The sequence below is a fragment of the Euprymna scolopes genome, chromosome 39, assembly GCF_053919585.1.
Source record: "Euprymna scolopes isolate OS-2025 chromosome 39, ASM5391958v1, whole genome shotgun sequence".
Taxonomy (NCBI): Eukaryota; Metazoa; Mollusca; class Cephalopoda; order Sepiida; family Sepiolidae; genus Euprymna; species Euprymna scolopes.
The window spans coordinates 20,923,821-20,943,298 of NC_136520.1; the positions used below are offsets into that span (position 1 = coordinate 20,923,821).

General features: G+C 22.1%; 1 protein-coding gene across 5 annotated transcripts in view; it reads left to right on the forward strand.

The window, feature by feature from the left end:
• Window positions 1-19,478, forward strand: part of LOC145263673 (spastin-like) — a 314,215-nt gene that overhangs the window by 140,888 nt on the left and 153,849 nt on the right. For all 5 annotated transcript variants that reach the window (XM_080120548.1, XM_080120549.1, XM_080120547.1 and 2 more), the window contains one exon: window positions 18,240-18,366. In XM_080120548.1, coding sequence (XP_079976674.1) covers window positions 18,240-18,366 — 127 coding nt within the window. The remainder of the gene's footprint in view (window positions 1-18,239; window positions 18,367-19,478) is intronic.

Here is a 19,478-nt window from a genome sequence, read left to right on the forward strand (position 1 = left end):
GTTACATTTTCTTATTGTTACACTTCTTTCAAATCAATTAGTAACATTTTTTAATTCTTACTCTCCTTTCAAATCAATTAGTAACATTTTCTAATTATTACTCTCCTTTCAATTAAATTGGTAAAATTTTCTTATTATTACTCCCCTTTCAAATCAATTATTAACATTTTGTAATTATTACTTTCCTTTCAAATCAATTAGTAACATTTTCTAATTATTACTCTCTTTTCAAATCAATTAGTAACATTTTCTAATTATTACTTTCCATTTAAATCAATTAGTAACATTTTTAATTATTACTGTCCTTTCAAATCAATTAGTAACATTTTCTAATGATTACTCTCCTTTCAAATCAATTAGTAATATTTTCTTATTATTACTCTCCTTTCAAATCAATTTGTAAAATTTTCTAATTATTATTCTCCTTTCAAATCAATTAGTAACATTTTCTAATTATTACTCTCCTTTCAGTTCAAATAGTAACATTTTCTGATTATTACTCTCCTTTCAAATCAATTAGTAACATTTTTTAATTCTTACTCTCCTTTCAAATCAATTAGTAACATTTTGTAATTATTACTATCCTTTCAAATCAATTAGTAACATTTTCTAATTATTACTCTCCTTTCAAATCAATTAGTAACATTTTTTAATTATTACTCTCCTTTCAATTCAATTAGTAACCTTTTCTAATTATTACTCTCCTTTCATATCAATTTGTAAAATGTTCTTATTATTACTCTCAAATCAATGTGTAAAATTTCCCTGTTAGTACCCGGCTTTCAAATCAATTAGTAACATTTTCTAATTATTACTTTCCTTTCAAATCAATTAGTAACATTTTCTTATTATTACTCTCCTTTCAAATCAATTAGTAACATTTTCTAATTATTACTTTCCTTTCAAATCAATTGGTAACATTTTTTAATTATTACTCTCCTTTCAAATCAATTAGTAACATTTTTAATTATTACTCTCCTTTCAAATCAATCAGTAACATTTTCTAAGTATTACTCTCCTTTCAAATCAATTAGTAACATTTTTAATTATTACTCTCCTTTCAAATAAATTAGTAGCATTGTCTAATTATTACTCTCCTTTCGAATCAATTAGTAACATTTTCTAATTATTACTTTTCTTTTCAATTCAATTTGTAAAATTTTCTTATTACTCTCCTGTCAATTCGATTTGTAAAATTTTCTTATTACTCTCCTTTCACATCAATTAGTAACATTTTCTAATTATTACTCTCCTTTCAATTCAAATAGTAACATTTTCTGATTATTACTCTCCTTTCAAATCAATTAGTAACATTTTCTAATTATTACTCTCCTTTCAAATCAATTAGTAACATTTTCTAATTATTACTTTCCTTTCAATTCAATTTGTAAAATTTTCTCATTATTACTCTCCTTTCAATTCAATTTGTAACATTTTCTAATTATTACTCTCCTTTCAAATCAATTAGTAACATTTTTTAATTATTACTCTCCTTTCAAATCAATTAGTAACATTTTCTTATTATTACTCTCCTTTCAAATCAATTAGTAACATTTTCTAATTATTACTTTCCTTTCAATTCAATTTGTAATATTTTCTTATTACTCTCCTGTCAATTCAATTTGTAAAATTTTCTTATTACTCTCCTTTCAAATCAATTAGTAACATTTTCTAATTATTACTCTCCTTTCAATTCAAATAGTAACATTTTCTGAGTATTACTCTCCTTTCAAATCAATTAGTAACATTTTCTAATTATTACTCTCCTTTCAAATCAATTAGTAACATTGTCTAATTATTACTCTCCTTTCAAATCAATTAGTAACATTTTTTAATTATTACTCTCCTTTCAAATCAATTAGTGACATTTTTAATTATTACTCTCCTTTCAAATCAATTAGTGACATTTTTAATTATTACTCTCCTTTCAAATCAATTAGTAACATTTTCTAATTATTACTCTCCTTTCAATTAAAATAGTTACATTTTCTTATTGTTACACTTCTTTCAAATCAATTAGTAACATTTTTTAATTCTTACTCTCCTTTCAAATCAATTAGTAACATTTTCTAATTATTACTCTCCTTTCAAATCAATTAGTAACATTTTCTAATTATTACTCTCCTTTCAAATCAATTAGTAACATTTTCTAATTATTACTCTCCTTTCAATTCAATTTGTAAAATTTTCTTATTATTACTCCCCTTTCCAATCAATTAGTTACATTTTCTACTTATTACTTTCCTTTCAAATCAATTAGTAACATTTTCTAATTATTACTTTCCTTTCAGATCAATTAGTAACATTTTTTAATTATTACTCTCCTTTCAAATCAATTAGTAACATTTTCTAATTATTACTTTCCTTTCAAATCAATTAGTAACATTTTTTAAATTATTACTCTCTTTTCAAATCAATTAGTAACATTTTCTAATTATTACTCTTCTTTCAAATCAATTAGTAACATTTTCTAATTCTTACTCGCCTTTCAATTCAATTAGTAAAATATTCTTATTACTCTCCTTTCAATTCAATTTGTAAAATTTTCTAATTATTATTCTCCTTTCAAATCAATTAGTAACATTTTCTAATTATTACTCTCCTTTCAATTCAAATAGTTACATTTTCTTATTGTTACACTTCTTTCAAATCAATTAGTAACATTTTTTAATTCTTACTCTCCTTTCAAATCAATTAGTAACATTTTCTAATTATTACTCTCCTTTCAATTAAATTGGTAAAATTTTCTTATTATTACTCCCCTTTCAAATCAATTATTAACATTTTGTAATTATTACTTTCCTTTCAAATCAATTAGTAACATTTTCTAATTATTACTCTCTTTTCAAATCAATTAGTAACATTTTCTAATTATTACTTTCCATTTAAATCAATTAGTAACATTTTTAATTATTACTGTCCTTTCAAATCAATTAGTAACATTTTCTAATGATTACTCTCCTTTCAAATCAATTAGTAATATTTTCTTATTATTACTCTCCTTTCAAATCAATTTGTAAAATTTTCTAATTATTATTCTCCTTTCAAATCAATTAGTAACATTTTCTAATTATTACTCTCCTTTCAGTTCAAATAGTAACATTTTCTGATTATTACTCTCCTTTCAAATCAATTAGTAACATTTTTTAATTCTTACTCTCCTTTCAAATCAATTAGTAACATTTTGTAATTATTACTTTCCTTTCAAATCAATTAGTAACATTTTCTAATTATTACTCTCCTTTCAAATCAATTAGTAACATTTTTTAATTATTACTCTCCTTTCAATTCAATTAGTAACCTTTTCTAATTATTACTCTCCTTTCATATCAATTTGTAAAATGTTCTTATTATTACTCTCAAATCAATGTGTAAAATTTCCCTGTTAGTACCCGGCTTTCAAATCAATTAGTAACATTTTCTAATTATTACTCTCCTTTCAAATCAATTAGTAATATTTTTTAATTATTACTCTCCTTTCAAATCAATTAGTGACATTTTTAATTATTACTCTCCTTTCAAATCAATTAGTAACATTTTCTAATTATTACTCTCCTTTCAATTCAATTTGTAAAATTTTCTTATTACTCTCCTTTCAAATCAATTAGTAACATTTTCTAATTATTACTCTCCTTTCAATTCAAATAGTAACATTTTCTGATTATTACTCTCCTTTCAAATCAATTAGTAACATTTTCTAATTATTACTTTCCTTTTAAATCAATTAGTAACATTTTCTAATTATTACTCTCGTTTCAAATCAATTAGTAACATTTTTTAATACTCTTCTTTTTAAATCAATTAGTAACATTTTCTAATTATTACTTTCCTTTCAAATCAATTAGTAACATTTTCTAATTATTACTCTCCTTTCAATTCAATTTGTAAAATGTTCTTATTATTACTCCCCTTTCAAATCAATTAGTAACATTTTCTAATTATTACTCTCCTTTCAAACATATTAGTAACATTTTTTAATTATTACTCTCCTTTCAAATCAATTAGTAACATTTTTTAATTATTACTTTCCTGTCAAATCAATTTGTGAAATTTTCTTATTATTACTCTCTTTGAAATCAATTTGTAAAATTTTCCTGTTATTACTCTCCTTTCAAATCAATTAGTAACATTTTTTAATTATTACTCTCCTTTCAAATTAATTAGTAACATTTTTTAATTATTACTCTCCTTTCAATTCAATTAGTAACATTTTCTAATTATTTCTCTCCTTTCATATCAATTTGTAAAATTTTCTTATTATTACTCTCAAATCAATTTGTAAAATTTTCCTGTTATTACCCTCCTTTCAAATCAATTAGTAACATTTTCTAATTATTACTCTCCTTTCAAAGCAATTAGTAATATTTTTTAATTATTATTCTCCTTTCAAATCAATTAGTGACATGTTTAATTATTACTCTCCTTTCAAATCAATTAGTAACATTTTCTAATTATTACTCTCCTTTCAAATCAATTAGTAACATTTTCTAATTATTACTTTCCTTTCAATTCAATTTGTAAAATTTTCTTATTACTCTCCTTTCAAGTCAATTTGTAAAATTTTCTTACTACTCTCCTTTCAAATCAATTAGTAAAATGTTACTAATTATTACTCTCCTTTCAATTCAAATAGTAACATTTTTGGATGATTACTCTCCTTTCAAATCAATTAGTAACATTTTCTAATTATTACTCTCCTTTCAAATCAATTAGTAACATTTTCTAATTATTACTCTCCTTTCAAATCAATTAGTAACATGTTGTAATTATTACTCTCCTTTCAAATCAATTAGTGACATTTTTAATTATTACTCTCCTTTCAAATCAATTAGTAACATTTTCTAATTATTACTCTCCTTTCGAATCAATTAGTAACATTTTCTAATTATTACTCTCCTTTCAAATCAATTAGTAACATTTTCTAATTATTACTCTCCTTTCAAATCAATTAGTAGCATGTTCTAATTATTACTCTCCTTTCAATTCAATTTGAAAAAAGTTCTTATTATTACTCCCCTTTCAAATCAATTAGTAACATTTTTTAATTATTACTCTCCTTTCCAATCAATTAGTAACATTTTTTAATTATTACTCTCCTGTCAAATCAATTTGTAAAATTTTGTTATTATTACTCTCTTTGAAATCAATTTGTAAAATTTTCCTGTTATTACTCTCCTTTCAAATCAATTAGTAACATTTTCTAATTATTACTCCCCTTTCAAATCAATTTGTAAAATTTTTTAAATTATTACTCTCCTTTCAAATCAATTAGTAACATTTTCTAATTATTATTCTCCTTTCAAATCAATTAGTAACATTTTCTAATTATTACTTTCCTTTTAAATCAATTAGTAACATTTTCTAATTATTACTCTCCTTTATATTTATTAGTAACATTTTTTAATTATTACTCTCCTTTCAATTCAATTAGTAACATTTTCTAATTATTACTCTCCTTTCATATCAATTTGTAAAATTTTCTTATTATTACTCTCAAATCAATTTGTAAAATTTTCCTGTTATTACCCTCCTTTCAAATCAATTAGTAACATTTTCTAATTATTACTCTCCTTTCAAATCAATTAGTAATATTTTTTAATTATTACTCTCCTTTCAAATCAATTAGTGACATTTTTAATTATTACTCTCCTTTAAAATCAATTAGTAACATTTTTTAATTATTACTCTCCTTTAAAATCAATTAGTAACATTTTCTTATTATTACTCTCCTTTCAAACATATTAGTTACATTTTTTAATTATTACTCTCCTTTAAAACATATTAGTTACATTTTCTAATTATAACTCTCCTTTCAAATCAATTTGTAAAATTTCCTTTTATTACTCTCCTTTCAAATCCATTTGTAAAATTTTCCTGTTATTACTCTCCTTGCAAATCAATTAGTAACATTTGCTAATGATTACTCCCCTTTCAAATAAATTAGTAACATTTTCTAATTATTACTTTCCTTTTAAATCAATTAGTAACATTTTCTAATTATTACTCTCCTTTCAAATCAATTTGTAACATTTTTTAATACTCTTCTTTTTAAATCAATTAGTAACATTTTCTAATTATTACTTTCCTTTCAAATCAATTAGTAACATTTTCTAATTATTACTCTCCTTTCAATTCAATTTGTAAAATGTTCTTATTATTACTCCCCTTTCAAATCAATAAGTAAAATTTTCTAATTATTATTCTCCTTCCAAACATATTAGTAACATTTTTTAATTATTACTCTCCTGTCAAATCAATTAGTAACATTTTTTAATTATTACTCTCCTGTCAAATCAATTTGTAAAATTTTCTTGTTATTACTCTCTTTGAAATCAATTTGTAAAATTTTCCTGTTATTACTCTCCTTTCAAATCAATTAGTAACATATTCTAATTATTACTCTCCTTTCAAATCAATTAGTAACATTTTCTAATTATTACTCTCCTTTCAAATCAATTAGTAACATTTTCTAATTATTACCCTCCTTTCAAATCAATTAGTAACATTTTTTAATTATTACTCTCCTGTCAAATCAATTTGTAAAATTTTGTTATTATTACTCTCTTTGAAATCAATTTGTAAAATTTTCCTGTTATTACTCTCCTTTCAAATCAATTAGTAACATTTTCTAATTATTACTCCCCTTTCAAATCAATTTGTAAAATTTTTTAAATTATTACTCTCCTTTCAAATCAATTAGTAACATTTTCTAATTATTATTCTCCTTTCAAATCAATTAGTAACATTTTCTAATTATTACTTTCCTTTTAAATCAATTAGTAACATTTTCTAATTATTACTCTCCTTTATATTTATTAGTAACATTTTTTAATTATTACTCTCCTTTCAATTCAATTAGTAACATTTTCTAATTATTACTCTCCTTTCATATCAATTTGTAAAATTTTCTTATTATTACTCTCAAATCAATTTGTAAAATTTTCCTGTTATTACCCTCCTTTCAAATCAATTAGTAACATTTTCTAATTATTACTCTCCTTTCAAATCAATTAGTAATATTTTTTAATTATTACTCTCCTTTCAAATCAATTAGTGACATTTTTAATTATTACTCTCCTTTAAAATCAATTAGTAACATTTTTTAATTATTACTCTCCTTTAAAATCAATTAGTAACATTTTCTTATTATTACTCTCCTTTCAAACATATTAGTTACATTTTTTAATTATTACTCTCCTTTAAAACATATTAGTTACATTTTCTAATTATAACTCTCCTTTCAAATCAATTTGTAAAATTTCCTTTTATTACTCTCCTTTCAAATCCATTTGTAAAATTTTCCTGTTATTACTCTCCTTGCAAATCAATTAGTAACATTTGCTAATGATTACTCCCCTTTCAAATAAATTAGTAACATTTTCTAATTATTACTTTCCTTTTAAATCAATTAGTAACATTTTCTAATTATTACTCTCCTTTCAAATCAATTTGTAACATTTTTTAATACTCTTCTTTTTAAATCAATTAGTAACATTTTCTAATTATTACTTTCCTTTCAAATCAATTAGTAACATTTTCTAATTATTACTCTCCTTTCAATTCAATTTGTAAAATGTTCTTATTATTACTCCCCTTTCAAATCAATAAGTAAAATTTTCTAATTATTATTCTCCTTCCAAACATATTAGTAACATTTTTTAATTATTACTCTCCTGTCAAATCAATTAGTAACATTTTTTAATTATTACTCTCCTGTCAAATCAATTTGTAAAATTTTCTTGTTATTACTCTCTTTGAAATCAATTTGTAAAATTTTCCTGTTATTACTCTCCTTTCAAATCAATTAGTAACATATTCTAATTATTACTCTCCTTTCAAATCAATTAGTAACATTTTCTAATTATTACTCTCCTTTCAAATCAATTAGTAACATTTTCTAATTATTACCCTCCTTTCAAATCAATTAGTAACATTTTTTAATTATTACTCTCCTTTCAAATCAATTAGTGACATTTTTAATTATTACTCTCCTTTCAAATCAATTAGTAACATTTTCTAATTATTACTCTCCTTTCAAATTAATTAGTAACATTTTTTAATTATTACTCTCCTTTCAAATCAATTAGTAACATTTTCTAATTATTACTCCCCTTTCAAATCAATTAGTAAAATTTTCTACTTATTACTCCCCTTTCAAATCAATTAGTAATATTTTCTACTTATTACTTTCCTTTCAAATCAATTAGTAACATTTTCTAATTATTACTTTCCTTTCAAATCAATTAGTAACATTTTTTAATTATTACTCTCATTTAAAATCAATAATTAACATTTTTTAATTATTTCTCTCCTTTAAAATCAATTAGTACCATTTTCTTATTATTACTCTCCTTTCAAACATATTAGTTACATTTTTTAATTATTACTCTCCTTTCAAACATATTATTTACATTTTCTAATTATTACTCTCCTTTCAAATAAATTTGTAAAATTTTCTTATTATTACTCTCCTTTCAAATCCATTTGTAAAATTTTCCTGTTATTACTCTCCTTTCAAATCAATTAGTAACATTTTCTAATTATTATTCTCCTTTCAAATCAATTAGTAACATTTTCTAATTATTACTCTCCTTTCAAATCAGTTAGTGACATTTTTTAATACTCTTCTTTTTAAATCAATTAGTAACATTTTCTAATTATTACTTTCCTTTCAAATCAATTAGTAACATTTTCTAATTATTACTCTCCTTTCAATTCAATTTGTAAAATGTTCTTATTATTACTCCCCTTTCAAATCAATTAGTAACATTTTCTAATTATTACTCTCCTTTCAAACATATTAGTAACATTTTTTAATTATTACTCTCCTTTCCAATCAATTAGTAACATTTTTTAATTATTACTCTCCTGTCAAATCAATTTGTAAAATTTTCTTATTATTACTCTCTTTGAAATCAATTTGTAAAATTTTCCTGTTATTACTCTCCTTTCAAATCAATTAGTAACATGCTCTAATTATTACTCCCCTTTCAAATCAATTAGTAACATGTTTTAAATTATTACTCTCCTTTCAAATCAATTAGTAATATTTTCTAATTATTACTCTCCTTTCAAATCAATTAGTAACATTTTCTAATTATTACTCTCCTTTCAAATCAATTAGTAACATTTTTTAATACTCTCCTTTCAAATCAATTAGTGACATTTTTAATTATTACTCTCCTTTCAAATCAATTAGTAACATTTTCTAATTATTACTCTCCTTTCAAATTAATTAGTAACATTTTTTAATTATTACTCTCCTTTCAAATCAATTAGTAAAATTTTCCTGTTATTACTCTCCTTTCAAATCAATTAGTAACATGTTTTAATTATTACTCTCCTTTCAATTCAATTAGTAATATTTTCTAATTATTACTCTCCTTTCAAATCAATTAGTGACATTTTTAATTATTACTCTCCTTTCAAATCAATTAGTAACATTTTCTAATTATTACTCTCCTTTCAAATCAATTAGTAACATTTTCTAATTATTACTCTCCTTTCTATTCAAATAGTAACGTTTTCTGATTATTACTCTCCTTTCAAATCAATTAGTAACATTTTCTTATTATTACTCTCCTTTCAAATCAATTAGTAACATTTTCTAATTATTACTCTCCTTTCAAATCAATTAGTAACATTTTCTAATTATTACTTTCCCTTCAATTACATTTGTAAAATTTGCTTATTACTCTCCTTTCAATTCAATTTGTAAAATTTTCTTACTACGCTCCTTTCAAATCAATTACTAACATTTTCTAATTATTACTCTCCTTTCAATTCAAATAGTAACATTTTCTAATTATTACTCTCCTTTCAAATCAATTAGTAACATGTTGTAATTATTACTCTCCTTTCAAATCAATTAGTGACATTTTTAATTATTACTCTCCTTTCAAATCAATTAGTAACATTTTCTAATTATTACTTTCCTTTCAAATCAATTAGTAACATTTTCTAATAATTACTCTCCTTTCAAATCAATTAGTAACATTTTTTAATTATTACTCACTTTTCAAATCAATTAGTAACATTTTTTAATTATTACTTTCCTTTCAAATCAATTAGTAACATTTTCTAATAATTACTCTCCTTTCAAATCAATTAGTAACATTTTCTAATTATTACTCACTTTTCAAATCAATTAGTAACATTTTTTAATTATTACTTTCCTTTCAAATCAATTAGTAACATTTTCTAATTATTACTCTCCTTTCAAATCAATTAGTAACATTTTCTCATTATTACTCTCCTTTCAAATCAATTAGAAACATTTTTTATTATTACTCTTCTTTCAAATCAATTTGAAACATTTTCTAATTATTGCTCTCCTTTCAAATCAATTAGTAACATTTTCTAATTATTAATCTCCTTTCAAATCAATTAGTAACATTTTCTAATTATTACTCTCCTTTCAAATCAATTAGTAACATTTTCTAATTATTACTGTCCTTTCAAATCAATTAGTAACATTTTTTTAATTATTACTCTCCTTTCAAATCAATTAGTAATATGTTTTAATTATTACTCTCCTTTCAAATCAATTAGTCACATTTTCTAATTATTACTCTCCTTTCAAATCAATTAGTAACATTTTCTAATTATTACTCTCCTTTCAAATCAAGTAGTAACATTTTCTAATTATTACTCTCCTTTCAAATCAATTAGTAACATTTTCTAATTATTACTCTCCTTTCAAATATATTAGTAACATTTTGTTATTATTACTCTCCTTTAAAATCAATTAGTAACATTTTCTAATTATTACTCTTCTTTCAAATCAATTAGTAACATTTTTTAATTATTACTCTCCTTTCAAATCAATTAGTAACATTTTCTAATTATTACTCTTCTTTCAAATCAATTCGTAACATTTCCTTATTATTATTCTCCTTTCAAACATATTAGTAACATTTTTTAATTATTACTTTCCTTTCAATTCAATTAGTAACATTTTCTAATTATTACTCTCCTTTCAAATCAATTAGTAAGATTTTCTAATTATTACTCTCCTATCAAATCAATTAGAAACATGTGTTATTATTACTCTCCTTTCACATCAATAAGTAAAATTTTCTCATTATTACTCTCCTTTCAAATCAATTAGTAACATTTTCTAATTATTACTCTCCTTTCAAATCAATTAGTAACATTTTCTAATTATTACTCTCCTTTCAAATCAAGTAGTAACATTTTCTAATTATTACTCTCCTTTCAATTCAAATAGTAACATTTTTTAATTATTACTCTCCTTTCAAATCAATGAGTAGCATTTTTTAATTATTACTCTCCTTTCAAATCAATTAGTAACATTTTCTAATTTTTACTTTCCTTTCAAATCAATTAGTAACATTTTTTAATTATTACTCTCCTTTCAAATCAATTAGTAACATTTTCTAATTATTACTCTCCTTTCAAATCAATTAGTAACATTTTCTAATTATTACTCTCCTTTCAAATCAATTAGTAACATTTTCTAATTATTACTCTCCTTTCAAATCAATTTGTTAAATTTTCTAATTATTACTCTCCTTTCAAATCAATTAGTAACATTTTTTAATTATTACTCTCCTTTCAAATCAATTAGTAACATTTTCTAATTATTACTCTCCTTTCAAATCAATTAGTAACATTTTCTAATTATTACTCTCCTTTCAAATCAATTAGTAACATTTTCTAATTATTACTCTCCTTTCAAATCAATTAGTAACATTTTCTAATTATTACTCTCCTTTAAAATCAATTAGTAACATTTTCTTATTATTACTCTCCTTTCAAACATATTAGTGACATTGTTTAATTATTACTCTCCTTTCAAATCAATTAGTAACATTTTCTAATTATTACTCTCCTTTCAAATCAATTTGTAAAATTGTCTTATTATTACTCTCCTTTCAAATCCCTTTGTAAAATTTTCCTGTTATTACTCTCCTTTCAAATCAATTAGTAACATTTTCTAATTATTACTCCCCTTTCAAATCAATTAGTAACATTTTTTAAATTATTACTCTCCTTTCAAATCAAGTAGTAAGATTTTCTAATTATTACTTTCCTTTCAAATCAATTAGTAACATTTTCTAATAATTACTCTCCTTTCAAATCAATTAGTAACATTTTTTAATTATTACTCTCCTTTCAAATCAATTAGTAACATTTTCTAATTATTATTCACCTTTCAAATCAATTAGTAAGAGTTTCTAATTATTACTCTCCTTTTAAATCAATTAGAAACATTTTTTATGATTACTCTTCTTTAAAATCAATTAGTAACATTTTCTAATTATTACTCTCCTTTCAAATCAATTTGTAACATTTTCTAATTATTACTTTCCTTTCAAATCAATTAGAAACATTTTTTATTATTACTCTTCTTTCAAATCAATTAGAAACATTTTCTAATTATTGCTCTCCTTTCAAATCAATTAGTAACATTTTCTAATTATTAATCTCCTTTCAAATCAATTAGTAACATTTTCTAATTATTACTCTCCTTTCAAATCACTTAGTAACATTTTTTAATGATTACTCTTCTTTCAAATAAATTTGCAATATTTTCTTATTACTCTCCTTTCAAATCAATTAGTAACATGTTCTAATTATTACTCTCCTTTCAAATCAATTAGTAACATTTTCTAATTATTACTGTCCTTTCAAATCAATTAGTAACATTTTTTTAATAATTACTCTCCTTTCAAATCAATTAGTAATATGTTTTAATTATTACTCTCCTTTCAAATCAATTAGTAACATTTTCTAATTATTACTCTCCTTTCAAATATATTAGTATCATTTTGTTATTATTACTCTCCTTTCAAATCAATTAGTAACATTTTCTAATTATTACTCTTCTTTCAAATCAATTAGTAACATTTTTTAATTATTACTCTCCTTTCAAATCAATTAGTAACATTTTCTAATTATTACTCTCCTTTCAAATCAATTAGTAACATTTTTTAATTATTACTCTCCTTTCAAATCAAATAGTAACATTTTCTAATTATTACTCTCCTTTCAAATCAATTAGTAACATTTTTTAATTATTTCTCTCCTTTCAAATCAATTAGTAACATTTTTTAATTATTACTCTCCTTTCAAATCAATTAGTAACATTTTCTTATTATTACTCTCCTTTCAAACATATTAGTGACATTGTTTAATTATTACTCTCCTTTCAAATCAATTAGTAACATTTTCTAATTATTACTCTCCTTTCAAATCAATTAGTAACATTTTTTAATTATTATTCTCCTTTCAAATCAATTAGTAACATTTTTTTAGTATTACTCTCCTTTCAAATCAATTATAACATTTTCTAATTATTACTTTCCTTTCAAATCAATTAGTAACATTTTCTAATTATTACTCTCCTTTCAAATCAATTAGTAACATTTTCTTATTTTTCTTCTCCTTTCAAATCAATTAGTAACATTTTTTAATTATTACTCTCCTTTTAAATCAAGTAGTAACATTTTCTAATTATTACTTTCCTTTCAAATCAATTAGTAACATTTTCTAATTATTACTCTCCTTTCAAATCAATTAGAAACATTTTTTAATTATTACTCTCCTTTCAAATCAATTAGTAACATTTTCTAATTATTACTCTCCTTTCAAATCAATTAGTAACATTTTCTAATTATTACTCTCCTTTCAAATCAATTAGTAACATTTTCTTATTATTCTCCTTTCAAACATATTAGTAACATTTTTTAATTATTACTCTCCTTTCAAATCAATTTGTAATATTTTCTTATTATTACTTTCCTTTCAAATCAATTAGTAAGATTTTCTAATTATTACTCTCCTTTCAAATCAATTAGTAACATTTGCTAATTTTTACTTTCCTTTCAATTAAATTAGTAACATTTTCTTATTATTACTCTTCTTTCAAATCAATTGGAAACATTTTCTAATTATTACTTTCCTTTCAAATCAATTAGTAACATTTTCTAATTATTACTCTCTTTCAAATCAATTAGTAACATTTTCTTATTATTCTCCTTTCAAACATATTAGTAACATTTTTTAATTATTACTCTCCTTTCAAATAAATTTGTAAAATTTTCTTATTATTACTCTCTTTCAAATAAATTTGTAAAATTTTCCTGTTATTACTCTCCTTTCAAATCAATTGGTAACATTTTCTAATTATTAGTCTCCTTTCAAATCAATTAGTAACATTTTCTAATTATTACTCTCCTTTCAAATCAATTAGTAACATTTGTTAATTATTACTCTCCTTTCATATCAATTAGTAACATGTTCTAATTATTACTCTCCTTTCAAATCAATTAGTGACATTTTTTAATTATTACTCTCCTTTCAAATCAATTAGTGACATTTTTAATTATTACTTATCCTTTCAAATCAATTAGTAACATTTTCTAATTATTACTCTCCTTTCAAATCAATTAGTAACATTTTTTAATTATTACTCTCCTTTCAAATCAATTAGTAACATTTTTTTATTATTACTCTCCTTTCAAATCAATTAGTAACATTTTCTAATTATTACTCTCCTTACAAATCAATTAGTAACATTTTCTAATTATTACTCTCCTTTCAAACCAATTTGTAACATTTTCTAATTATTACTTTCCTTTCAAATCAATTAGTAACATTTTCTAATTATTACTCACTTTTCAAATCAATTAGTAACATTTTTTAATTATTACTTTCCTTTCAAATCAATTAGTAACATTTTCTAATTATTACTCACCTTTCAAATCAATTAGTAAGATTTTCTAATTATTACTCTCCTTTTAAATCAATTAGAAACATTTTTTATTATTACTCTTCTTTCAAATCAATTAGTAACATTTTCTAATTATTACTCTCCTTTCAAATCAATTTGTAACATTTTCTAATTATTACTTTCCTTTCAAATCAATTAGAAACATTTTTTATTATTACTCTTCTTTCAAATCAATTAGAAACATTTTCTAATTATTGCTCTCCTTTCAAATCAATTAGTAACATTTTCTAATTATTAATCTCCTTTCAAATCAATTAGTAACATTTTCTAATTATTACTCTCCTTTCAAATCACTTAGTAACATTTTTTAATGATTACTCTTCTTTCAAATCAATTTGCAACATTTTCTTATTACTCTCCTTTCAATCAATTAGTAACATTTCCTAATTATTACTGTCCTTTAAAATCAATTAGTAACATTTTTTTAATTATTACTCTGCTTTCAAATCAATTAGTAACATTTTCTAATTATTACTCTCCTTTCAAATATATTAGTAACATTTTGTTATTATTACTCTCCTTTCAAATCAATTAGTAACGTTTTCTAATTATTACTCTCCTTTCAAATCAATTAGTAACATTTTTTAATTATTACTCTCCTTTCAAATCAATTAGTAACATTTTCTAATTATTACTCTCCTTTCAAATCAATTAGTAACATTTTCTAATTATTACTCTCCTTTCAAATCAATTAGTAACATTTTTTAATTATTACTCTCCTTTCAAATATATTAGTAACATTTTGTTATTATTACTCTCCTTTCAAATCAATTAGTAACATTTTCTAATTATTACTCTTCTTTCAAATAAATTAGTAACATTTTTTAATTATTACTCTCCTTTCAAATCAATTAGTAACATTTTCTAATTATTACTCTCCTTTCAAATCAATTAGTAACATTTTTTAATTATTACTCTCCTTTCAAATCAATTAGTAACATTTTCTAATTATTACTCTCCTTTCAAATAAATTAGTAACATTTTTTAATTATTTCTCTCCTTTCAAATCAATTAGTAACATTTTTTAATTATTACTCTCCTTTCAAATCAATTAGTAACATTTTTTAATTATTACTCTCCTTTCAAATCAATTAGTAACATTTTTTTAATTATTTCTCTCCTTTCAAATCAATTAGTAACATTTTTTTAATTATTTCTCTCCTTTCAAATCAATTAGTAACATTTTTTTAATTATTACTCTCCTTTCAAATCAATTAGTAACATTTTCTTATTATTCTTCTCCTTTCAAATCAATTAGTAACATTTTTTAATTATTTCTCTCCTTTCAAATCAATTAGTAGCATTTTTTTAATTATTACTCTCCTTTCAAATCAATTAGTACCATTTTTTAATTATTACTCTCCTTTCAAATCAATTAGTAACATTTTCTTATTATTCTTCTCCTTTCAAATCAATTAGTAACATTTTTTAATTATTACTCTCCTTTCAAATCAATTAGTAACATTTTTTTAATTATTACTCTCCTTTCAAATCAATTAGTAACATTTGCTAATTATTCTTCTCCTTTCAAATCAATTAGTAACATTTTTTAATTATTACTTTCCTTTCAAATCAATTAGTAACATTTTCTTATTATTCTTCTCCTTTCAAATCAATTAGTAACATTTTTTTAATTATTACTATCCTTTCAAATCAATTAGTAACATTTTCTAATTATTACTCTCCTTTCAAATCAATTAGTAACATTTTTTAATTATTTCTCTCCTTTCAAATCAATTAGTAACATTTTTTTAATTATTACTCTCCTTTCAAATCAATTAGTAACATTTTCTTATTATTCTTCTCCTTTCAAATCAATTAGTAACATTTTTTAATTATTACTCTCCTTTCAAATCAATTAGTAACATTTTCTAATGATTACTCTCCTTTCAAATCAATTAGTAACATTTTCTAATTATTACTCTCTTTCAAATCAATTAGTAACATGTTCTAATTATTACTCTCCTTTCAAATCAATTAGTAACATTTTCTAATTATTACTCTCCTTTCAAATCAATTAGTAACATTTTTTAATTATTTCTCTCCTTTCAAATCAATTAGTAACATTTTTTTAATTATGACTCTCCTTTCAAATCAATTAGTAATATTTTCTTATTATTCTTCTCCTTTCAAATCAATTAGTAACATTTTTTAATTATTACTCTCCTTTCAAATCAATTAGTAACATTTTCTAATGATTACTCTCCTTTCAAATCAATTAGTAACATTTTCTAATTATTACTCGTCTTTCAAATCAATTAGTAACATGTTCTAATTATTACTCTCCTTTCAAATCAATTAGTAACATTTTCTAATTATTACTCTCCTTTCAAATCAATTAGTAACGTTTTCTAATTATTACTCTCCTTTCAAATCAATTAGTAACATTTTCTAATTATTACTCTCTTTTCAAATCAATTAGTAACATTTTCTAATTATTTTCTTTTCAAATCAATTAGTAACATTTTCTAATTATTACTCTCCTTTCACATCAAATAGTAACATTTTTTTAATTATTACTCTCCTTTCAAATCAATTAGTAACATTTTCTTATTACTGTCCTTTCAAATCAATTTGTAACATTTTTTAATTATTACTCTCCTTTCAAATCAATTAGTAACATTTTCTTATTACTCTTCTTTCAAATCAGGTAGTAACATTTTCTTATTACTCTCCTTTCAGATCAATTTGTAACATTTTTTAATTATGACTCTCCTTTCAAATCAATTAGTAACATTTTCTTATTACGCTTCTTTCAAATCAATTTGTAACACATCAGCATTGAAGAATCAGTTAAAGTTCTGGATTGTACTTATGTGTTGCTCTTTATTGGAAGCTTTGCAGGTCAAACGGAGTAGTGAGTGAATGACGTGTTATTTTCCTCTTCTCTACACATGATGATAAGCAGCAGCCATTTGCCCCTCTTCCATCTTATGTAATAATGGATGACCATAAAAGGAAAAATGACATTTTTCTCCATGAGTTATTTTCTTTGTGACTGCATTGTGTGAGTTTCTCAATGGAGGAGTAAAGACAGGACTTTTATAAATATCAATATTATTTAAAGGAATGGCTCAACAAGACCTTAGTCTTGAAGACAACCACATTGTAGTGAGCTGGAACCCAGCAGAACAGACTACTATATTCTTTGTAATGAACTAATCTACTTCATTACAAATGTATTTCTTAAAAATGCTTAATCCAGTTCTGCAGTTTGGTAATATGGAGACCATCTTAAATATTTACCTAAAAAAATAAATCAGGTAAGAATCAGCATTCCTTATTTTATTGTCATTCTTTTCTTTAAAATTAGGCATACATTCTATTTTGTTGGTTTTTAATTTCTTATTAAATCACATTCATTTTGAGCTTAGATACTGAACAAAGCAAACGTGGTTCTGAAACAAAAATATTTACAAATTTGAATGCAAAAACTCATGATACAAAAAAAAATGTTTTATCTTTGTCTTTTTCTTTTCAGATTAAAAGTTCCCCAAAAAGGGAAAAGCAATTACCCGCCAGTTTAAAAAATGTCGACAAAAAATTAGCAAATTTAATTTTAAATGAAATTGTAGACTCTGGTCCGCCGGTTGCATTCAGCGATGTTGGTAAGCATGCAGCATTTTTATGCATTCACCGTAAAAGTTGTAATCATGTTTTTTTTTGTGCATGTATTTAAATGTATGGTTCACAACAACACAGTTTTTCCTTTCAGTTTTCAGTAACAAATATAACAATATATATGGAAAAATGAAGAATAAAAGATTAAAATGTATGAATATTTCAAACACACACGCAACCATATGCACATGTTTTTATGAATGTCCGTATGCGTATATATTTATGAATGTGTGTATGTGTATATATATATATATATATATATATATATATATATATATATTTATAAATGCACGTATGTGTGTGTATATATGTATATATATATATATTTATAAATGCACGTATGTGCGTGTATATATGTATATATATATATATATTTATAAATGCACGTATGTGTGTGTATATATATATATATATTTATATTTATAAATGCACGTATGTGTGTATATATATATATATATTTATATTTATAAATGCACGTATGTGTGTATATATATATATATATATATATATATTTATAAATGCACGTATGTGTATATATATATATATATATATATATATATATATTTATAAATGCACGTATGTGTATATATATATATATATTTATAAATGCACGTATGTGTATATATATATATTTATAAATGCACGTATGTGTATATATATATATATATTTATAAATGCACGTATGTGTATATATATATATATATATTTATAAATGCACGTATGTGTATATATATATATATATATATATATTTATAAATGCACGTATGTGTGTATATATATATTTATAAATGCACGTATGTGTGTATATATATATATATATTTATAAATGCACGTATGTGTGTATATATATATATTTATAAATGCACGTATGTGTGTATATATATATATTTATAAATGCACGTATGTGTATATATATATTTATAAATGCACGCATGTGTGTATATATATATATATATATATATATATATATAAATGCACGTATGTATATATTTATATATATATATATGTATACGTGCATGTATGCATATATATTTACATATGAATATATATATATATTTATATATGCGCATACGAGTATATATATATTTATATATATATG